Source organism: Coturnix japonica, chromosome 4 (assembly GCF_001577835.2).
Source record: "Coturnix japonica isolate 7356 chromosome 4, Coturnix japonica 2.1, whole genome shotgun sequence".
Classification (NCBI taxonomy): Eukaryota; Metazoa; Chordata; class Aves; order Galliformes; family Phasianidae; genus Coturnix; species Coturnix japonica.
This window is the reverse complement of record NC_029519.1, coordinates 67,796,757-67,822,031: the sequence shown is the minus strand read 5'-3', so window position 1 is coordinate 67,822,031 and position 25,275 is coordinate 67,796,757. Positions and strand designations below refer to the sequence as shown.

At 36.1% G+C, this 25,275-nt stretch overlaps 1 protein-coding gene across 6 annotated transcripts in view; it reads right to left on the bottom strand.

Annotated features, from left to right (window-relative positions):
- Nucleotides 1–25,275, bottom strand: part of KCNIP4 (potassium voltage-gated channel interacting protein 4) — a 372,702-nt gene that overhangs the window by 79,954 nt on the left and 267,473 nt on the right. Inside the window, exon 1 of one of the 6 annotated variants that reach the window (XM_015862838.2) lies at nt 7,237–7,620. The exons of the other annotated variants lie outside the window; for them this stretch is intronic. Within the exon in view, the coding sequence (XP_015718324.1) occupies nt 7,237–7,348 (112 nt within the window). The 5' untranslated portion in view covers nt 7,349–7,620. Of the gene's footprint in view, nt 1–7,236; nt 7,621–25,275 lie in introns of those variants that run through there. 6 annotated transcript variants of the gene reach the window in all.

Genomic DNA, 25,275 nt, shown 5'->3' with positions numbered 1-25,275 from the left:
GTAATAAATAAGGAAGCCATTTTTAAATCTATTATTGCTTAGAAAGAATAGGCAATATGAAACAGATGAAGAAAGGATACAGGTGTTCAACAGGAGATGCTTACTATACTAAAGTAAAATTCTTATAGTGATCACTTATTAGAATCTGAGATGTAATTACCCACTTACTCAACAACAAAATAGAAATCATTAATGGTAAAGAATAAAGCGGACTATTGGTTACTGCCAGAACTTTTCTGGTTGGATTCAGAAGGCCTTATGTATAAAAAGTCTTGAAGCATTTTGAAGCTATTCATAGCTATCATCACAATCACATTTCAATCTTGGACTCCAAGTTTCGACAGCGTGATTATAAGGGATCTGCATACATGCATGTCATATGGCCTCACTACTCCAGCATCTAAAGTATCTTCTCATCTACTTTTCTTTAAAACAGTTTGTGAGCTAACTAGTATAATTTCCACCATTTTCTAGACCCAAAGGTCACAAAGGAAGGGAATCATAATGAGAGTTCCCAAATACCAAACCAGCTTTCTAACAATTTAGTGTCAAATCTTCTAATTATGTAAATGAAGTTGCTGATAATTGGTACTCATGTAACAGAAAAATAATGAAGCATGTTATAAACAAGTCAACCTATTTAAGAAATACAGGGAAAAGCTGAATGTAGGTTATCTAAGGATAATGTTCACTCCTGCTTAGGTAAAAAACATCAAAAACCAGTAGAACACAACTGTAAACATTTCAGTGTAAACAGTACCCCTGCCTGCTCATTTGTCAAAAAATTCAATGACATTTCTCTTCAAGAGGAATATATTCTACTGTTGCTATCTGAGAGAAGGATTCTTGTTACTGCTTCAGAAAAAAAAAAAAAACCTTGCAGTAAATATACCGACCTAATAAATTTGGCTTAGTTCAAATTCCATGATGATGTGCCAAATCCAGAACTCAATCTTGTACTGAGAAATATAGGTATCTAAAAAAATTTACAATACAAAGAAAAGGAAAGAATTCAAACCACTAGTACATAGGCCAAACATTACAGCTTTGTTTTGCAGATTCAGCCAAGATGAACCAGCACTTTGCCTTGAAACTGATTTGCTTGGCTAGACCTTATTATTCCCTTCTCAACCACTGCTTCTCTCCTCTAATTCCTCTATCCCACTCCAAGCCCAGCAGCTTTATCTGCAAGGAACAAACTACCTTTAGGAGCAACACAAAAGTCAACTGCTGCACTTCATCTTGACTCATTTCAGTGAACTTTGATCAATATCCCTTCTTCTTACTTTGAAGAGCCTGAACAATGCCTTGTTTTATATGGTATCATTCACTGCTTATATGATTAGAGGAAGGCTGAAAATACAATGCACGAGGACATGGACAGATGTCTCTCAGAAATATTCAAGTTCAGTTTATTTAAATCAACATCTGAAAATCAGATAATTCCACATATGGAATCCATCCATCCATTTAAAAGCAAGTATAAAATATTCAATCTGCCAAACAGCCTGCTATTCTAATATGGAAATATCAACTATTTAGTAATCAAATATTTTATAGGAAAATAATAATTTGATCAATAATAACACACACACACACACATATATATATGTACATATATATGTAAAGTAAAAAGTAAAGTAAAAAACACCAAGAACTTGTCTGACTTTTCATTATACAGTTGCTTCTTTGGTATAACATCGCTCTTTAAAGTTACTTAGTGCCAGAATTTGATACACAAAGTCTTAATTTCATCTTATTTCTCTCTTCAACCAATGCACACAGATATATATATAAATGCATTCAATCTACTGTTATGGTAGTTAAAAACATACACAGACTACAGCCTTCAGAAGGGCATATTACTTTTCTGTAACTCAAAGAGCCTGGTATGTGTTTGTTCATGCTGCTACAGCACGAGAGCCCAAACATGGCAAATTCAGCTTTATAACTGCTTTTACGATTTTTCTCAAAGACAATTCCATAAGAATATTTACTATGAACTAAAATGCATAATGAATAGTAAAAGTATAGCATAATTGTTTTAATGTTATCATTTTCTCATTATGTGGAGCATATTCAACTGCTGTGTAGGTCTTGATGCTTCATTGAGATCTGCACATAACTCAGAGATATAAATACCTAAGATTTAATTGAGTATCAATGTGTTTTCATTGACATCAAAGATGAAAAAATTCTGGTTGAAAATTGTGTCAAAGATGGAGTAGATAGTTTAAGATTTCAAGAGTCCAAAGGCAAGTATATTACTCCTACATTAAAACACAATTATGGATATATATATATTCTACAGTTGTACATATTTAATCTGGTTCTTTAATGCCACATTAGACTATCATTATTTATGCCTGCAAACATCACATTCTAACAGTAAAGCCTTCCAGATTCTCAGCCCCGAAGTACGGAAGCAATGCTTTTCTCTCCTCACCTTAACTCAGCTGACTGCATGTAGTTATGTTTCAGAAGCATACATTGTCACAGCAAATCTCTGTCATCATAAAATGAAATACTTTATGTGGAGCTATGTTTTAAAACCAGCCTGAAGCAATGGCAGCATGCAGAGAGAAAATAAGTTACAGGGTATTCTGTAGGAAGTTTCTGGCATCCACAATTAGATGCAGTCTTTGTTACACATACTAAATATATTTTACTTGCCTCTCTTTGAGGTGTTTGTCCTTATGTTCTGGGAGAAACTACATTCTTCCCTTTCAAAATACATACAGTTTTAGCCAGCAGTGGTTCTTGGAGCTATTACGCTTGAATTCTGAGTGTTTTCTGGGCATTCTTTTCTTCATCTTCAGATTTTCTTTGCTGTAAAGAATCTATTTGTTTTAAAATCTTGTAACAGCAAGATGAAGGGCTGGATTTGGTATGCTCCGATAAGCCCTAGTCCCTTGTTTTTCTACTGCAGGTGTTAATTATATTGCAGTTGTTTCACAGATGTGTTTGTACTCAACATAGGTATTCAGAATCTATGTGAACAATTATGGTAAAATCATCCTGAGATAGAGGCATCTGATCAAGTCTGGAGTAAAAGGTGGTAAAAACCAAGACATCGCCTGAATGATCTCCTTAAGATAAATATTCAGCATTTCTTGAATGAAAACTCAGAAAATGCTCAAAAGTAACCATGTCTTTGCAGAGAGGATCACAAAGAGAAACTGTCCTAACTCCTTCAAAATAGTCAGTCCCTCAAGCTAAATTGAGCATCACTAAGAAAAACTTCTTGCAGAAAAATCAAGGCTGGGAACTCAAAAGGAGGACCAAGTAATTGAGAAGAAGGGCCCTCCCAGAGCAGGGTGGCCAACAGGTGTCTTCCCCAAGACAGGATGAAGATATACTGTGTGATCCTGAGCCAGAGAGTAGTTCTAGCACAGTGGGTGAGTGCACACTAAACATACGTGGTTTATCTACAGTAAAAAATATATATATAATTAGTACCTGATCCTTCCAGAAACACTCGTGAAGGTTACACAAGCTGTACTTGTAACAGGAGACTGTTTACAGCATGTATTAAGCATACCTTCCCAATCTTTATATATAGTATCCAAACTTCAAATTTAGAGTGATATGGACATACAGTAGCATGGATACCATACTGATTAGAGTTTTTGGATATTAAATTCAGTGGAGAATCTCATACTTTGACTGCCATCCTCACACAGATTTAGTAATGTCATTCATTTACTACAAGGGGAGAGTAATGATGAACTTGAGGCAATATTTTAAACCTTCCTGTTTTTACTAAAATGTAAGGGTAACTTACAACATGTTAACACAGATGGTTGCAGACAGACCTAAGCTTATCTTCACTGTGCTTTTAGGTATTTGAGTCCAGAGTAGCTAGAAAAGAGGACACATTTCAGCATGTTAGTGTGACAGAACAAATCAGCTCAAATGCACTGACACATCTCCTGGATTTCTGTCCATTCAACACAGAAAGAAAAATTGGTCTTTCCGTACCTTTCCATCTAGAAGACAGACAACTACCCTTAAAGAATGTAACTCTCCTATTTCCAGATTCTAACCACAGCAACAATACTTAGTTTACTCTCAAATGTGACTTTGCATACAGATATGTTCCCTGATAACTGTAAGTGAATTGCTCTTATTGCATCACCATAAGAGAAACTGAGCCTCAAGTAATTCTACTTAGCCCTCTTTCAGTTCAAAGATGTATAAAACTGTGGGCCAACCACACATCAAAGATACACCTGAATAAGCACTTAAAAGATAACAGCAAGCTTTGAAAATAGAACTCAGTGGAAACAAAAGAGTGGGAATAGTAGGGTGTGGAATAGATTACAATGCTGTTTTGTTATGTTCACAAAACATTTCTATATGGCATGTTATACTTAAAAACATAATCAATGTATAGTGAAGGAGGAAGTACAAAGTGTGCCTCATTAAAGACTTTGATTATGCAGCTCTCTGATATTGCTATCACATGACAAATATTCTCTGCACGCAAATATAAATAAAGGAAATTCTTTATTTTTCCAGTCTCTCCCCTCCAAGCTTCTGGTAGATTCTTTACCTCTGTATCTGGTGCACTGATCCTCTGTTCTACTTCTGAACTCCTAAGTAAAAGAGGGATGAAGTAGCAGAAAATGGTCCCTAGGTAAGAACATAGGATCAAGTCAGATTCCCCATCCCGTCAAACACTCAACACTGTAATAGAACTGTGCAGGTTGCCTGGATTCATCTAACATCCCCATGGAAGAGTGTGGGCAGTCAAGCTCATGTTCACCAAAACCCCTTTCCCTCTGTAAAGTGAAGGAGGGTGGCTGTCCACCACAGCTGAAAACACTTTTGCAGAAGAGATATCTGAGGAAGAGTCATAGTAGGTAAAATATTTCCCATTGTTGAGTTGAAGAAGAGTTTTTTCCATGAGATATTTTATACTATTTATCTTTTTAAAATATATAAACCTGAAAGTGTTTGCATGGAAAAAACAGAGTAGTTTGTAGCAAACTGTAAATAACTATAAAAATAAACAATAAGCAAGCTGCTGCAGTTTCCTACTCTGCTGGTAGAAAGTTGCATAAAACATCATCACAACTTCATTAAAATCTGTGGAGCATTAACGTATTAGCAACTAAAGATTCGTCCTGTATCTGTATTCTGTGCCCTTTACTGGGACTCCCTGTCAGTGATATTTTTGAAACAAGTCAAATATCTGAGTTATTAAGACAAGTACATTAAGATATCAGAAAGCCTACTTACAGAAGATTTGTTTCAGCCTCTATGGGGTAGATGGGGAGGGTTCAATGCCCATTTTGGTTTCAAGATCAACCTTGACCATTCAACCATGGTCCTCTTCGCACATCAACAGCAAGCCTGGCATTTCAGTGTGAAAACAACAAGCCACTTGTTCTGATCATCTTATAGGTAATCCCTCATCATCTCGGGCAGTATTCTTGTTTAATGGTAATGGCAGCACCCCAGCATGGAAGAGTTAAATACACTACATCAGCCTTAGGGGAACTGGAAATCCTCTGAGACACTGGAGCTATTCACACTGAAGATGTTCTTAATATACCCACAATACCTTGTAATGTTTAATCTTTTTACATTTAAAGGTTTGTTTTTATGTCACTAGGTACATACGAATGTATTATGTAAGGAAAAATGTAGATAATGGCCATATAAGCAGAGAAAGTTGCATTTCAGTTAATATTCTGTTCAACTTACATTTATGTTAAAATCACTATACTGTTCAATGTTTTGTTGGTGGTGGTCTTGTTTTTTTGGTTGCTTTTGTTTGTTTGTTTGTTTATGTTGTTTTGGTGGTTTCTTTTTTGAAGTTGATGTAGTTGAAATTACATGAAGCATTTTCCAGACTTATTGACAATGGAATGTTGTGAAAAGTTAAGATGGAAATATCTGCTAAAAAAAAAAAACAACTTTATAGTTATTTGTCTATAAATTATGTTACCATGCACAATGAAGTAGAAGTTAAAAGATAAGAGGAATTTTTAGGTGTTAAAAATGCTACACACCAAGAGCATGAAGAAATAAAAAGTGTGCATTATGAGAAAAATTACTCATTGTTTAGAATTCAAAAAATACCTCAATTCCACAAGAAATGCATTGTATAAAAAAATAGCAACATTTATACATTGTCTCCACATATGCTTTTAAGGATGATTTACTTCAATAGTTCAATAACTATAGAAGTGCTGTGTTAAAGATTTCACATTTTATCAGCACACTGAACAATTTTATGAGGTGATGATGTGAATCTGCATCCAGCAAAGATCCTATTCCATGATGAAAAGTTAATGCTTCAGAAAACTGGAGTGCTCTCCCTAGCTATCTGTTTCTGACTTGAAAGCTATTGCATAGCAAAAAGGATTGGTTTTGGTTCACATGTACTAATACACTGAGAAAAGCAAGTATTTTCTGAGCAAATGTTTTAGTGAGTAAATGGTTTCTGTTTACTACAGCAGTACACACTAAGAAATTTTGTTCAAAAGTTCAAAAACATTAAGCCAAAACAGCCTATTTCAATAAAACAAGTATTAAAAACCACACCATTTGTATACAGATAAAATTCCTATTAAAATGATTGTGAAGTCTTCTGTGAGAGTAGATGAAATGATATGGTCCATAAAGTAGGGAGCAGACAGGAATCTGAGCAACCAAACAGGAATTTAAAAAACATATCTTAATTATGCATATATGAGTATAAAACATACACAATAGCCATATGAGCTTTATTTATTTGGGAAAGTATAAAACAGATATGTTCCTATAGCTGTACCTATATTACTTATCCTGTAATAGTGGTGTTTTGCATTCATCTATGAAACTGATCTAAAACACAGATGCCGTCAGATCACACCTCTAAATGCATAAATCAGAAAAACAGTGTTATAAACATGAACTGAGCTAAGATTCACTTAATGCACCAAGTTGTCTGGCAGTGAACAGCTTTCAAAGCAACTGACAGATAAATGCTACGTTCTCTGCTTTCATCTTTTTTAATTCTTTGTAAAATTCCAACCTGATGCTAGCATCTAACTAACATCTACTCCTGTTTTACAATAACAAAGTAAAAGCAGCAGGAACAATATTAGATTTTTAGTCTGACTGCTATTTTCTCTTTCCAAGCATTTTCATTTCACAGCTTTTATACCTGATGCTCTCTAAGTCTATTTTAGCAGATCAGATACCACACCTAGAAACAGCACAAACTGCAAGTGACCACTTTACCTTCAGAAAAATCAATCAGTCCCAGCAAATGAAGCAGCTTCAGAGATGCAAATATAATCACAACAATACCCACTGTTTGCAGTCCCTCCGACTCCCACTCTAGAGTCAACATTCTTCCAACAGGCAAATCATTCCAGTTGTCACACCAGCTTGTGATCAGAGGGAAACAAGAGGATTTTACCAATAGTTTGCTTTGAAGAAAGTTGCAGCAGTGCCAAGCGACGCTGCGCTGGGCTGTGGCAGTTCACCAGCCACCCTAGCTGAGACAGAATTATCAGTTAAAGCCCCACATCTCTTGTTTCTTTACGTGCTGGATTTCATCAGAGGTGAGTCAATTTGAGAGGCTGAGATGTACCACTAACCCCCGGGCATAGCATGGTATCCAGCAGGCAGCCTTACTTCAGAGCTGTTGGAGGAACATCTGTGCCAGAAGTGCAGACTTTGCTGTGCCGGTGCCAAGAAGAAACGTTCCCTGAGAACTTGCACGAGGGAGCACGCTGCTGTCAGTTCTGCTGGAAGCTCCACTGCTTCCAGACCCAGGCTTCTCTGAGTTTTGCAGTCTTTCCCCAGCTTATTTTAGCACAAGTTTGGTTAAATATGACAGATGACAGTTTACTAGAGACAGACATCTCACACATGCTGAATGCTGCAAGTCAGAAAATCCCTGCCCTCTGTATCAAAAGATGTAATGTGCAAGGAAGCACTGTCCCCACTGTCTTATACATCACCAGTATTTAATTAAGATCTTTAGTGGAAATAAGACTGAAAATTAAAGAAATGCATGTCAGCACGATCAGTGCCTAGACCCAGCACAATATAGTGGTGTCAAGGAGACATGCACTGCCCAAATCCCCATTCTGCAGCCAGGGAGAATGTATTATTTATTGATTGAAGAACAAAACAGCGCTTTTCTGTCTAAGAACAAGAACCATGAAGTGCCGAACCACAAACTGATTCATAGACATGGGAATTAGGCATTTTCAACAGCTACTGGGAATATCGTGCCCAGGCAATGCATCAGGGGATGAGAAAAGAGGCTTATGATGCCAGCTGATTTATTGTTCAGTCTGTATAAAATTAATTGCCCTGTGTTTACTAACATGACTACCAAGAGAGTACCCAGTGTAAATAATAGGCTCTGAAGCATATTTATGCAGCACATGTGTAAACAGTGTAAGGTTAGACCCAAATGCCAATCTGGTGCCTGTCCTAACCATTTAACTAAATCATGCCCACTGGTTTACAAGGCACCAGCATGAAGTGAAGGGAACTCTCTCAAAAAAAAAAAAAAAAAATTTTACTAAAGGAACACATAACTTCTAACATTGAAAGCAATCTCTTTAACAAGGTGTGAGAGTGACTGCTAATCTTAGATGACTTAACACTTTCCATTCAAAACAATTCCTAAGAACTTCTTGAGAAGCTTAAAAACATTTACTTTTGGTCAGACAACTATTACATTTTAATTCTAGATAATAAATTGTAACATTAATGATCTTTTTATAGTCTGCCACAAAAAGAAAGAAAAAATATAATTTCCAATTGACAACCAACTTTTTTTTTGCTTTTCCTTGAAGGCTATCTTTGTTGAATTACAATAACAAATCACATATTTTTACCCATAGACAGGGCTCTAGAAGCTGAATACTTTTACTTATTGGGAAATCACATTTGTACTTCAGTTCTTTTTAGGTTTAATCTATGCAACATATAGCCAACAATATCCTCTGATTTTACTGTTCTAGGTATTTAATACTAAAATGTCACGAGTTCTAAATTATTTACATATATTCTGAAACTGAAAATCAGTTCCTCTTCCTATTCATCAGTAAAGCTAGTGATTTTTTGTAGGAAAGCATACAATCAAAAGATATCAACCCAAATTCAGTGACCTCATCTGCATTTTTCTTGTATTATCAGTATTTAATGTATTTTCATGTAAAGTTCTCTTCCTTTTCTCCTTCTTTACATTACCATTTACTTTTATCTTTGTCTCAAATTAGTTAAATGAGACACCTCTTTGTATTCTGATCACTTCCTAAATTCATAGCCAAGTTTAACTTCTACCTCTCGCTTCCTATTTTGAGCCATATTTCTAAAAAAAATATTTTTATGCTAAGTCTATGGGTTGCCTGTATTGACAGAATGAGAAAATCTTAAAAGCTGTTCAAAGTAATTTTTTCCTCAGTGCCCTCTCCAGGATATGAAGGAAAACACCATCCTTTACATGAAGCAGTGAAACATCAGCAGACAGCTTATGATATCCAAACACTGTTCTGGGTCATTGTCAGTCTTTAACTCCCTCATCCATTTTGGACATTGTGATGCATTCTGGTGCTGACTTAGCAATATATAAGTTTGCATAAACTGCCTAGTGATTCTTTAATAAGTTGTAACAAACAAACAAAAAAAGTACCTAAGCCACAAAATGGAACATTCCAAATTACTGATGAATCCCTACAGAAAAAAACAGACCATGAGGTTGATCTGCTGCTTCACAGCAACAGAGGAGTCCATCTTGCATTGTGATGCATGACCGTGCTGCTTCTCAAAGGCTGGGGTAGATAAACTGACTGTGGATATGACACCTCCACTTTGATTGCTGTGTATTTCTGAATTTTTGGAAATGTTCTTTATAAAGCTTATGTGTGGGAAACTAAATTTTAATAATTTTAAAGCAGGTAAGATCTGCCATTTAAAAAAACAAAAACACAACAATAATCTACCCAATGTAACACATCACTAAAAGTAGCAAATGCTTCAGAATAACATGTAGGATGCTATGAATAGAACACATAAGGAATAAACATTTGAAATACTAAAAATAGGTAACTATTAATTCTTTCAGTTGTGTATTAGGGTGTAAACTTTCCCTTTAATTGTATATGATTAAACAGTTCTTTCAAAATTATCAGGTATTAACCGATAACTTAAATACATTGATGATTTAGTTTAATTCCAGTAAATTCTTGTCTGACAGTGTAATTGATGCAATAAAAATAGGAAATTTCATTTTACAGCTTTAATTTTACAAGGAGTTTTGATTATCATTTGTAAATTCTTGTATTCAATTTTTGACACTCGTACATGACAGTAAAAAAAAACAAAACACATATATATGATCTAAAATACATTCAAGTAATTAATGTCTTTCCACCATACTTTGTTTTCGACATCTGCTTGTACAGTGGCTCAAAAAGTGCTCTTTATACTTTGATTTCCCTTTCTCTCCTATATGCACACCCTGTATCTGCTACTGTCTAATTTGGACTGGAACTGACCAAAACTGAAAATAGTTTTAATGATGAGGATATATCATTACTCATCAATTGACTTGAATTATACCATTTTCCTCAAATGAATACATCTGACCAGTATTGGAAGCAGTTTCCAGGGCGGGGGAGGGAAGCTTTGATTGGTTAGCAGTAATAGTTCATTAGAAACTATGCGGTATTTTTTTCTTAAAACTGGCTGAAAATAGTTGACAAATCAAAATAAGAAAAAAAGAAAAAAAATCTAAAAAGTATTAATTAGTTGTCCTTCGTTCTCTGCTCTCTTTTTCCAGAGGGAAATGTCAGTCAGCCAGAAGAGAAAAAAACTGTCAAATAAACATAGGAAGGACATCTATGTGCAGGTCAGCTGAATTCATAATCTTCATTTCCTTGTTGAGGTCAGTGAGTTTATTAGGCAAGTTATCTGGCTGATAATGAATTTAATCCTCCTATTAGCTAGCTAGTAAGATATCTGTTCACAGGCAATAATCTTCAGTTTTCAACACAGAAAAACTTGTATCTAAAGAAAAAAGCTGTGGCCAGTGGAAAATATTCTCAGAATTAGGAGAAGTGATCAATTTACACAGATCCTTTCAAGAATTATATACAGGGTAAAAGAATTCATACTTCTGAATGTAACAATTTCTGCTTAGGCTGATACAGATAAACACACAATACCATGTAATTTCATAAGAGAAAAAAGAAAAATGAGGCAAATATACAAAATTACTTTGTTTATCTCTCCAGTGCTGCAGCTACTGAAAAGCACAATACTGCAGTAGCAGATCACTTATCCTACCAAAATTGCAGGAGAACTTTCTCTAGACAAAAGACCTATGCAGAATGTAATTACCTAACATGAAATTTGTCAGATTTCATATATCATCTTTAATAGTTACACTAAGTGCCCTAGATCTTCGATGACTGTATGTGAATACAGTCAAAGAAAGTTAAAAAAAATAAAAAAAATAAAAATCAACACTTCTGTAGAAAAGATATCTTAGGTTAATAATCCAGGGTGAAAATATGATATCCAGGATGCTGATTGCTTGGTCTCATACATTGAAGTAAATTACACCAAAATAATGCCATGGCTATAAACATCTAGAGTTGAGTTCCTCATTTTAGTTGTCTTATTCTAGGCTCTAGAATGGGATTTTATTATTTTTATTATTATTGTCATTTTCTTTGTTTTCACCTTCTGACTCTGACTTGCTCCTAGAAGCCTGTGTTCTTCCTTTGATCTAAAACAAAGAACTGTGGATATTACTGATCTGAAAGCAAGAACTGAAAACAATCCCAAAAGAAAACCACTATTAAACTCTAACTTGTGACATAACAGCTACAGGTGGTTTCATTTTCCTATAAAATTAATTGATATAACTTATACAATTATTCTTTGAGCTACTGCACAAGTGAATTGTAAATTAAACAGATTGGCCATGGGAGCAACAGTAGCATTTTAATTTGTAAAGCTTTAGCAAAGCATTAGAGAGAAACCATTTCTTTCCTAAACAAGGTGAAATTACATTTAATAATAGCAAGTAATCCAATTCTGCTTTGTTTTACTGCAAGGCTCACTGGCTTACTTGGCAAACTAAATTATCTCTAAATAATATGACTACATCCTCAGCACACAGATCTGTTCTACTTTTTATACTAAATCACCCTTAATATTTCAGTAGTAGGAACTGTCACTACCAAGTTTGTAAATATAAACATATGTTTACATTGTGGAACTACAGTGTAATGTAACTATTAGAAGCCAGCTGGACATATGTAAGGCAGTGCAAGCAGGGACAGGTACCCTGAAAGGAGTACTGGAATGCTGCTAGGATGTGTAAAGACTGGGTCAGGAAGGCCAAGGCTCAGATTAAACTGGACTTGGCAAGGGGTGCAAAGAAGAATAAGAAAGGCTTCTACAGGTACATCAACCAGAAAAGGAAAGTCCAAGAAGGAGTACCAACTCCTAGTGAGCAACAGAGACAGGCTGATAACAACAGACAAGGAGAAGGCTGACTGCCCCTCCTGCTGTTAGCAAAGATCAGGTTCATGATGACCCGAAGAACTTGAACATCCATAATTCTGAGTCTCCATGAGATGCATCCCAGAGTCCTGAGGTAAGTGGCTGACATAACTCCCAAACCACAATCAATGATATTTCAAAAGTAATAGCAGAAAGGTGAAGCTCCTGGTGACCAAGAAAAAGTCATGTTATGTCTTTTTTTCAGAAAGGTAGAAAGGACAACCCAGGGAACCACCGACCTGTCAACTTCACCCTAGTGCTGGGGAAGATCATGGAACAGATCCTCCTGAAAGCTGTATTAAAGAATGTGGAGGACAGGGAGGTGATATGAGACAACTAGCATGGTTTCGGTGAGGGCAAGTTTTCCTTTACCAACTCACTGGCCTTCTATGATGGTGTAAATGCATTAATGAACAAGGGAAGAGCCACTGATGTCATCTATCTGCTCTTCAGGCTTTTGACACAGTCCCCCATAACATTCTCTCGAAATTGGAATGATATAGTTTGGATTGTTCAATGGATAAAGAACTGGTTGCAGAATCATACCCAGAGGGTGGTGGTCAATGGTTCATTGTCTGAATGGAGATCAGTGATGAGTGGTGCCCCTCAGGGATCAGTGCTGGGACCAATACTCTTTAATATCTTCATCAATTACATCAACAGCGAAATTGAGTGCACATGGTGTGGTTGACATGTCCAAGGTACAGGAAGCTATCCAGAAGGATCTAGAAAGGCTGAAGCAGGGGGCCCAGGAAAACCTCATGAGGTTCAAGAAATCCAAATTCAATGTCTTGTACATGGGTCATAGCAACCCATACTATCAGTACAAGATGGTGAAAGAATATATCACAATCCTGCCAAAAAGGATATCAGGGTACTGGTGGATGGCAAGCTGGACATGAGCCAGCTATGTGCCCTCACAGCCCAGAAAGTCAGCCATACCCCAGGCTGCATAAAAAGAAGGGCAGCCAGTAGATCAAGGAGATGATCTTGCCCATCTACTGGGAGCAGAAAAAAAACACCTTTTAAGGCCAGTTCTCTTCTTGCTCCTAGGCACTGAAGGTCATTTTCAGTGTGTGTGTCTCAATGAAAAAGTGAATGGGTTTACTGCAGAGAAATTTTAGTAGTGTTGAGAAAGGGAGACATACAGGATATATAACAAACTAAAAGGGGCAAGGACATTGCTTTTATTTTTTCCCTTATTTTTTACATTTTTCTCTCAGTTAGGAATCTCATGGACTTTTAAAATCCACCACCAAAAGTATGAGTTTGGCAGAGTATTAATGATTTAGAAAGATTTTGTGTGCTAAACTCTCATTAGTTCTCAAAAGAAAGAAGTAGCAGATCTTTACTGGGAGGGACTGGAAGAAAGAGTACAACATAATGATGTTTTGGAATTCCTAATGCAGTTTTTCCCTGCCCAACAATTTGTCCTTACAGTGATATTTAAGGGTCCATGCAGCACAATGAAAAATGCTCCGCTTCAGCAGATTTGCTGTTTTAGCGCTCTGGAAAGCAGCAACAGTACAAAACAAGCCCTTGAAGAAAGCAATAAGTTTACAGTGCCTTGTTATCACTTAAGTAAAAGGAAGGTTTCATCTGTTCCCTAAGGAAGCATTACAATTTACAACAGACTGCAACATCGTGAGGTTCTTCCAAACGCTGAAGTAAGGGAAGCAAGAAAATACAGAAGCATGATATTTTGAACCTCCAGCCAAACCTTAGACATAACAGTATTCTATGCCAACTTTGCAAGGATTATCACAGCTTCTATGTTCCATGCTTGCAGCTTGTATAAGCAGATACTCGGTTACGGTACAGTAGTTTTATAGGTCACAATTTTGTTTTCACATGCTTGACATGCAAATGGCTATATCAAAATTAAAACAAAAACAAAACAAAAAACAAACAAACAAAAAAAAAACACCTCCATGTGTTCCTCCCTCTTAAACAAAATGTTTTAAAACATGGTTCAGAGATTGCTAGATTTTTAAGCTATTTTCAGCCATTTCTAAGGCTAAGAGTATTAGGAATAATTTCCCTCCAGTATACATGTGTGGACCAGGCCATAAGCTTTAATTTCTCTAATCTCCCGAGAAGCACTTCCCTACCTTCCCCACCATTCTGCTCTTTGCTGGACCCACTCCAACTAAGAAAAACAGCTATATGGAAAAACTAGTTACTAAATGTTCTTAAGTGGAGCCCTGTTAGAAATGAGCAGGTTTATCAAGCTGGACTACCAGACATAGTCTTAGTATTTCATTAATGTCTTTCTCAGACCAAAATAATATTAAATAGTTTATTATATTTTATCTTATTATTCAAAAGTAAATAAAACTCAGTACCCATACCCCTCATCAATAGATGCCTAATTACGCCCTTAGTTTTAAGGAACTTTATTCCAATAGAGAGATACCCTAAGAGCGTGTCAAGAATTCAGCCCATTCACTCACTGCAATTGATGTTTGTTTCGGTAATGTTTATTTGAAACTTTTTCTTAGCTAGCATTGACAGTAACACATGCTGTCTCTGACTGATACAACTGTAATACATGGAAGAATAACTAGGCCCTCCCAAGGCAGAAGATTGTTAAAACAGAAGAAAAATAACTTGATTTAAAAAAAATAATAAATGGATGTGTCCACACATTGCAGACAGTACTCATCTCCCTTTGAGTATGCATCTCACAGTTGCAGTCCTACACTGGCAATCCTTTGGAAACACAGGAGATAAACTTTGTATATTTAATCACAGAATCACAGATCGGTTTGGGTTGGAAGAGACCTTTAAGACCATCTAGTTCCAACCCCCCTGCTACAGGCAGGAAAACCTCCCTCTAGACCAGGTAGCTCACAGCCCCATCCATCCTGGCCTTTAATGTTTCCAGGGAGGGGACATCCATTACCTCACTGGGCAACCTGTTCTAGTATCTCACCACCATCATGGTTTATAATTAATCCTTTTTTTTTTTTTTTTTTTTTTTACAGTTTTTAATGTATATAGAACATGTCTATATCATCAGTACTTTTAACTTTGTCATTTGTAAAGACAAAGTTCTGTAGGAAGAAATTAAGTCTATAACAAAAGGTGCTCAGGCAGCAGGCAAATTCTCTTGGTGAATTCCAGTCTGGTATATTTTTTCTTCCTAATTAATTACACTGTCTAGCATACCAAAGAAGATGCATTTGATAACCGCTCTGGGTCACAAGCTAACAGAATGCAGTGTTTGTCTCACTTCTTTGCTATTTCTTTTTGTTTCATTTTAATTGTTTTGGGGGAAAGGGAATGCAACTGCTGTAAAGGTTAAACAATACTTGCTACATTATTTGTTAAGCAGAAGCTCCCGTTCAGCAGGGTGAGGAGATTTCTGATCCCCAAAGAAGCTTCTCAGTAGCATTAATGTGTTAAGAATCAGCAAACATTTTAGTATAGATGGAGAAAAATACAAAAATAATTAAATGGCTTGAACAAATGCAATAATTTCTCTTCCATCCCAAACAATAGCACATACTGGAGTATTTGGAAATACATGCTATATTGATTGTGAAGTTTAACCAAAAAAACCCAACAAAACAAACAAACAAACATACCTATATTGATTTTTCTTTAAAAAATAAATGACTCAAGATGGATTTTTATGATAGAAATAAAAAGATGGGCTGACACAGAACTAAGGCAGTTTTTATGCTCATCAAGAACACACATAAGCAAAATGTACATTATTTAAAAAAAAAAAAAAAGACACAAAAGTTAAGGAATAATTCCAACCATTTTTGCCTCTTTGGAGCTATCAGTCTCCAGCGGAGAACACCCAAAGGAAGGTTATAAAGATGGTGAAGGTCCTAGAAGAAAAGAGGGATGAGGAATAGATGAGGGGCCTCTGGGGTGGCTTCATGGTGGCTGCAGCTTCTCACGGGAAGAAGACAGGCAGTGCTGAGCTCTGCTCTGTGGCAGGACCTGAGGGAACGGCATGGAACTACAGCAGGGGAGGGTCAGGTTGGGTATTGGGAAAAGGTTCTTCACCAGAGGGCGGTAGACATGGAACAGACTCTCCAGAGCAGTGCTCATGGCATCACACTTCCAGAGTTCAAGTGGTATTTGGACAATGCTCTTATAGTCATAGGGTGACCCTGCATGAAGCCAGAAGCTGGACTCGATGAACCTTGTGGGTCCCTTCCAACTCAGGATACTCCAAGCAGGAGCAATGTTCAGCTTACTTATGCATTTTCAAGTTGTCCGATGATCAAATTAGCATTTTAGAGTTATGTCCTGTGCTGGGAAGCAGTAAGGGTGCTGATAAGTTCTGAAACCAAATTTTACTGGATGGACCCTTTAGGAAGGTTTTGGACACCTTCAGAATACCAGATCCAGCTGCCAGACCTCAGCTACAGCCCTGTCCACAGTGTGAAAGTCTGGTTGAATGCTCTGCACAATACAGCTTTTCTGAAGAAGGAAAAGCTCTGACTATATATGACAATTTTGGGGGTAGTCTCTGCACTGTAAAATACATCAAGAACTATTTTACAAAGAAGAGTCTGCAGCTTCGTGCGTGGTCCTGGGCATAGCTGCATGCTGCTCTTTGAAGCAATTGCTAACCAGTGACTTGCTACAGCTAACCCTTCTGACTTGCTACAGCGCAGCTTTTTTAGTTCAAAAGTGACTCATGACAATTTTCTATGAGAACCTATCATTATTTTCATTTTGTGCCTTGAGATATAAAACATTCAGCAGTAAAATAAATATTGAGAATCATTTTTCATCCAGAATCATGGCCTGATGTAAAAAAAAAAAAAAAAAAAAAAAAAAAGCAATGATGTTTAGAATAACTCTCTGCATGGTATTTTTTTCTGGAGCTCTGTCCTCCTGCAGAAATGCTGGTATTCACCGGTAAAAAAAAAAAAAAAAAAAAAAAAAAAGCAAAAGCAATGATGTAAAAACAATAGAAAGACAATTATTACAATATGAAAAAAAAACTTCTACTTTTCCCTAAAAAGGGAAACTATGTCTTAAGAATTTCTTGGTTCAAATTTGGAATTCTTTTCTGTTATTTCTCCATTTCTCACCCTCTACAAAGCAAATAGTATTTCTGTGCAATTGTATGAATTTTATCATATGGAAACATTAACACCAGACAGTCCTGCTAAGTACATCATTATATATACTTGAGGAAATTCTTATATATAAATGTCAGAGAAATATATCTAGTGAAGAACTTAGCAGTTTGTTGTTGTTGTTTTTTGCAAAATAAATTTACTTGAAGTTGGAGTGTATGATGAACTCAGAAATATCCTATAAGGGATACAAACTATGATTGATGCTAGTTATTTCTTTGTGCCTATGAAAATGGATATGTTTTTAAATTTTTTGTCAACAATTTTCTCCTATTTTCTCACCTAAGTGTTTTTTGACACACATTCAACAAATGCATTCTTTGTTGCTCCTGAACACTTGAAATTCCACAGTGGTAGAAAGGAGTGATTACTATAAAGATGGGTGGAAAGAATGGAAATTTCCAACAAGATATCAAAAAGACATTGACTAAAATAAACTAACAGGAGGCAGAGTAAAATGTGCAGAAAACTTACAAAGAAAGGAAAAGATCAGTGGCTAAACACACTTTTTAATACGTGACATCCTTCATAGAGGAACACAACATACTTGTGCTTTACTGGCAACTCATTCATACACATGATAACAAACAGAAGTTAATATATTTTTCATTTCTGAAGTGCTACTGAATTGCAGAAGAAAGAAGATTTATAGTGTTGCTGCACTGAAATATCTTGAGATCTTAGCTCCATAACATATTATACCACTTTCATCTGCCATCTTTTATCTGCTGTTAACACTGTCCTTCAGAACTAACAGCAGCCTTTATCATACAGCTATAATTGTTCTAGCTATGCCTCCAGTAGTCTAAAGGAGTGACATCTCTTAACTCTCTTTAAATTCATTTTTAAGCAGCAAGCCAATCTATAATATATAGAAAGTACCAATCTTCTGAAGTCAACAGAAGAGATTGTTTTTAAGTACCTTACGCCACCATGGTATATTCATCTGTTAGCAGATCACAATCCATTTAGTTAAAGAGTGAAGCAAGGCTGACTGCACAACTTTATCATATTTGGTGATGCCATTTTTATGTTATGAAGGGTCAAAAGCGCTCACTTTTCTAGATTTACTCCATAAGTGCTAGGAAATATACTCCTCACTATAAATAAGGTGTCTTTTAGCAAAGAAGTACTAATCTGCTTAAAGAGATAGACAGAGAAGAGTTAGCTTTTCAGCTACATCTTATCTGCTGTTATAATTTCCATTCATAGGCCTGTGAACAGGAGTTGCCAGTACAGACCCTGAAAAACAGAGATGTCCCTGAACAAAGTAGAATAAAGTTTTTCTTTGCTGGGAAGCTAGAAACAAAGTTAAAGAATTATAAGAAGCTTTGTCCTGATCTAGCGTATTTCAAATTAACAAGGCAAAGTAAATGGAACCAAAGTGTGCTTTTATACCTTATTCTGCAAACCTTAATCTCCATGAAGGTAATTGCAGTACAATTGTGTCATAATATTATGCCAGATCCATTTCACGTATTGTGCTAGATAAGTACTGCAACTGCAAATTAGTTTTGATCAGTACTGCCACCTGCTAATAGCAAAAGCTACTTTTGTACATAGCAAGCTGCTGTGTAGAATTTCTGCTCGTAATCACCAGGATCAATGATAGGAAAGAAGGAATCTTTGTTGTTTTCTCTTTTATTCGTGCATACAGAATTTCATGGTGAAGTTTCATCCAACTGATTGTTTGGGGCTTAAAAACATAAATCTAAAAGAAGGAAACACTGCCTTCATGTTTGTTAATGTATTGCTAAAATATGAGGGGGAGTGAATCAAGCAGTCAGAAATAGATGGCTGAAGACATGCAGTTAAAGAATTCAGAAAGAAAAGAAATGAGCTCCAAAAAAGGACTAGACAAGATGCAGCAGCAGTAGCAGCAGTTCGCTGACTTTTTATATAAATTTGGGCATTGCAAACTTTTGCTTAAGTAGTGGAAATAGAACATTAAAAAATTAATTATTTTTTTAGTCAGTATAACAGTTCAGGTATATTCACTTTAATTCAACAAACAATGTTGTATGAATGAACCACGAGCAGTGCACAGTTGAGAAAGACAGCATCATCGAGGGTCAGAACATTCAGAGAAAAAAATGTTTTAGCGCTCATAAACATAAATGCACCAGGTGATGTCTTGAGTCAAAATCACTCACATTGGAATAAATTAAAACCTGTCTTCCTATCCAAGCAGGACTCACAGAAATGACCAAGGCAAACAGCAGCATCCATTCATAAACACGACAATGATTTCTCATAACCTATTCAGCTTATATTCTTATAAGCCAAATGAATATGAAGTATAAACCAAAATATTAAGTTTGCAGAAACATCAAGAAAAAAATCCCTTTTTTGGTGACAAATTCTGTTTTCTAACTTAATGGTACCTTCTCAATCTCCCTACACTTAAAATACAAAAGTGACAGATTTCTACTGGCACCAGAAGGGTCATTATCCAAATGAGTTTAATGACATTGTTAAGAATTTTAAAAGTAGCACAAATTAAACAGTTACACTGGATCAACACCAGCAGTTACGTGACTGACTCATGCACATCTCAGTCTTGCTGTAAACACTTAAGGACAACTTATTAGAAAGCACTGACAATAAATGAGGTAGGCGGAGCACACTTTGCACTGTAAAAATCATATTCATTAGTATAAGTGACAGGACATACAGCTAGGAACAGGACCTGGGACTGAGCTACAACCATTAAGAGACACAGTTAATAAAACACTAAAGCTGCACAGATTTACATAAGTTCTACTCTTTACTTGTTAATTTAAATATAAAAGAGTAGTTGATAAATATTGCTACCATGGCAGGTGGTAATGACTGTGAATGTGTTACCAATTCTCCTTGTATACAGGATAATTTTTTATCTTATGAATTTTATGCTTCTATCAGAATTCTAAGACATAGAATGTTAAGAAAGATAAATGCTGTTGTAAAGTGAGTTTCAAATGCTAAATCTTTTGTCCTTACTCAACCAGCAGCATGTAAGGGATAACAGAAGGATGTAAATTTGTATTCAGTTCAAATAATAATTTCTGTTTATAGAGATTCAATGTACAACAGAAACATACATTAAGTACTTATTCAAATTCTGCACTGTGAGCTCCATGCTACTTTCACAAAACTAAAACTTGCTTGTGCCAAAATATAATCATGCTGAGGTGTTTGTTTTGCTTGCTTTTTACTCTCAGGAAAAAGATCACAGTCAGTTGAAAGACTTTGTTAATACTTGAAAAAAAAGTTTTCAGATCTTTCTATGAGAGCTGCTAACATATAATTTACTGCCATGTTGTCATCCACATCATTACTTGCTAACGCTTGCAGTTGCATCACTAAAATTCTACTACAGAATTCTGCTTGGTGAGCTTTTATATTTTGTCTCATTTCATACTTGTGCCCTCTTAATCGGCTCAAGCCAATACTGGGTAAAGAGCTTACACAAAAGCAGGCAAGGTGTTTTAACTTTAAGCATATAGAGCCAAATCTTTAATCATATTAAATAGATTGTCAAACCGGTGATTAAAGCTAGTGGAGAAAACTCTATGCAAGACTTTTGGTCTCTGGCCACGTATCCATTTTCACTGTGCAATTAAACATTCAAAACCTATTAATGCAGTTGTGCCAACACAGAAAGATAACTACTACCTTCCCATATTGTGTGTCAGATTTTCTCACGTGTACATGCATACAGATTTTATGCTATCTGTACAACACTATGTTTAAATCTACTCAGGGAAAAAGAACTCAGGTTCTTTTAAGCAGGTTGTTGTTAGCTATATTGTACCTTATATAATTCTGTGACAGTAACAATATTTTGGCACGAAAAACCATGTCCTTACATTTCTTTTATATGTAATAATTGGGTGCAATGTCACTAGTAAATTTTCTTATTGACCTTATTCAAAACCACCAAACTGTGACAAACTAACTGTAACAACTACTCATAGCTAGCTCTTATTCAGAACATACAGTACATACTCTTTGATCAAGCCTCAATGGGAAGCCACTCAGCATGCTTGGATGTGCTTGCTTCCCTTCTCTTTACTTTTACTAGTTTTTCACTGAAAGAGGCAATTGGAGAATATTTTCCTTTGAGAAAACTGTATATGAATGCACAGACTTGCAAACACATGCGCATTTCATCTAGGGGTGGAAGTGCTTCCTGACCTGCACAGATGTGTTCCTGCAGAGTACCGGCCCTCCTATCTCAGAACAAATAAGGGTGCAACCTTTGCAGCAGATAAACTGGCATTTTGATTTGGAGTGGAAGAGCAGCTCTGAAACAAAACACATAATAATTCCTGGATGCAGAAAGGCGGCTAGAAGCATACATCAACTTTGTCACGTCACTTCCTTCTGCAGTCCACCTGGAAGATCTCTCTAGGCAGTAATCAAATGCCATCCAACCCATAAAAGGTCCATAAACTCCAAATGTCTGGTCACTGGAACAGCTTCAGAACTACGTGTGGTTTGGTTGTTAAGGCCAAGAACTCCGGCTAACTTTACTTAGAAGTCAAAAATCAATGAGCAGCACCACTGCATAAAGACAGACTGCACAACCAAACATTTAAATCTACTGATCCATTACTGACTGCATTACCTACATTACTTACTAGTGCTGATACAGTCTCTCTGCATTCTGCATTTTACTCTGATTCAAATAAAGCTGGATCCAACTTTGAACTACTGAAAGACCTCTGACTTGCAACCAACAGCATTTTCAGAGGTCTGTGCACAGCTGCTGACATACACAAATGCACATTCAGGAGACAACTGCCTAATCAGCTGGAATTTTGAGTCATTACAGTTCAATCTACAAGTACACTTAGTGTGCAACCTGGTACGTTTTATTACACTGTAGTTTATTTTCTTTAGTACAGTTCTTTAAGCACAAAATCCAGCATGATCAACAAAGTGAGAAAGAATACTTGCTGTAATGTGTTTTGGTGTTTATTTTTCTTTCCTCCCACCCCTTTCCAGCAACCATTCTGCCAAACTGCCTTGAATTTCATGAGGTGCTTAACTGAACAAATGCAAAACATAGAGCAAAAACTTCTTCATAGAATCGCAGAAAAAAATCCTGCCCTGGCTATCCACTGCAGAAATACTGACCTAATTGAGGTCTGAATAAAGTTTCATACACTCAATTAAAATACACACACAATTTTGGAATATTCTTATTACTATGATAATTAAAATGCACATTCAAAGGTTATTAGTTCACATAGATAAGAGCACAGTAATCCTAGCTGTTTTAGCAGCAGCATCTCTTCACATGGCTTTCGTGCCATCTCTTTACAGCAGGCTTTCATGCTGTTGTAAAATAGGCAATTCTTATAAATAACAATATACTTTTAAGTAGTTTTCAATGTCTTAACACAGCAGAAAAAGCAGTTTAAGATTAATAAGTATATATATATTCTGTACAGTCATATTGTATTTTCTACATCAAAACCAAGTGACAATGAACAAAACATCCCTATAGTAGGTAATACATTTCATCAACAAAATATCATAGAGTTTAGTAACTTATGATTGAAAAAACCTTTTGCAGATGTTAATTTACATTGTATCATTAAATTCCCTTATTTCAAGAAGGTTGATTAGTATCTCACAGTAGGGTGATTTTCTTTCTTTTTTTCCTATTCCTGTCTCTATAGCATCCTGCCTGTGTGGATGATTCTTGTTGTGCTAAAATTCACGCTGGGCCACGCAGGCAGAGAAGAACAATCAATGTTAGTGGTGCTGCACTGAAAGCAGGCACTGCATTTTCAACGTGCTGCTCTTTAGAACAATCACACGGCTTCTTGTTCAAAGGCTTTTCCAATGTTCTCATCATGAACACCCTCATTTACAGCTTCAGGATTCATCTGCTTAATTTACTCAAAATGGAAGAGTGCTAAGATAAAAATTTCATTAAATAAGACAAGATAAAGAGCAATAGTTATTTTAAAATACAAAGTGTGATTTATCCAACTCTGGGAGAATTTGTTTCCCTATTTCACTGCACTGAATATCTTCAATAAAATCTTTGAAGTAGATGACTTCCTGTGGCCAAGGAACCATCAACTTTGCTACTGTTTAAACTGTTCTCATCTGTTCAGCAACATGTTGCTTGTAAAATACATACATAATTAAGGTAAATTTTCTTGCATAATCAAATTGCAGGAGTTAGATTATCAGTGCAGGTTTGATGTCTATTTCACCTAAGTACAACAAAAGTGTAAGCTTCGCTCTCAAATCTGATATCTGTCTCCAAACATAGGCAAATCTGAAATAAACAATCTTAGTACTATCTACTTAAATACCTTCTAACATGGTATTAATTATTTAAATAGCAGTGTAGAGGTGAATCTGCCGTTTCTTGAATAATGTTTTAATTGTTCCAGTGTAGATTACACCTATACTACATTTAAAGAATAGAAACTGCACTATTATTTAGTTAAACTACTTATTAGTCCTATTTTCTAACTAAACCTTCTTATTTGCCATAAGGTTTAACCTATGTACTGTGGTATGCATCTGAAATACAGATTTTTATGTTTGATGAGAGTAGTCTCCTTCTGGCATAATACATAATTTATACAGTTTATAACTGTAAACAAATAATCGTAATGACGAAATAACATCTACAACAGATATATCTGCAAGAAACACAATAATTACAAAACAGACGAGTTCTGCAGAGAAGACTAGCAGCTTTTTAGAGAGGTTGAAAAATCATTCTTCCCAGAGGAACAACAAAACTTGTGTGTGTGTGTGTGTGTGTGTGTGTATGCACACAGAAGTATTCTATGCTTTTATTTGGTTCAGTAATCAATTCAATTACAATGTTTTCTGAGGGTGCATCTTTGGTTAATATAACATAGCTGTTATAATCTATGTGTAGTCAACTGAAAGAATAATCCCTATTTGAACAAAACATGAAATTAGAAACAAAATCCAAGCCACCCACATTTCTAAAATGCTGACATCATTCACTTACACTCCAGTAACACTATCAGAATGTGGTAATGCAAACTCTACATTTGAAATGGCTGCAGTAAAGCATAGTATCTTTATATGGATAAATCTGAATGGATTACTACACTTAATTTTTATTATCTAAATAGGCTAAAGACTGGAGGCTGCTAATATAACTCTCATCTACAGTAAGGGCCAGAAAAGATTATGGAGCAGATCATCTGGAGTGAGATAAAATGGCATGTGCAAGACAACAAGGGGATCAGGCCCAGTCAGCATGTGTTCGTTAAGGGCAGATCCTGCACAACGAACTTGATCTTCCCTGATTGAGCAATATGCTCAGTGGATGAGGGAAAGGTTGCTCACCTAGTCTACCTAAACTTCAGCAAAGCCTTTGACGCTGCTTCCCTCAGCAGTCATAGACAGGTACAATCTTTGCCAGGCAAAAAACTGGCTGGATGGCCAGGCCCAGAGAGTGGTGGCAAATGCAGTTAAATTCAGATGGTGATTGATCATGAGTAGCATTCCCCAGGGGTCAGTACTGGGGACGGTTCTGTTCAGTACCTTTATTGATGACATGAATGAGGACATCGAGCACACCCTCAGTAAGTTTGCAGATGACACCAAGCTGGCAGGAAGTATCAATATACTTGGG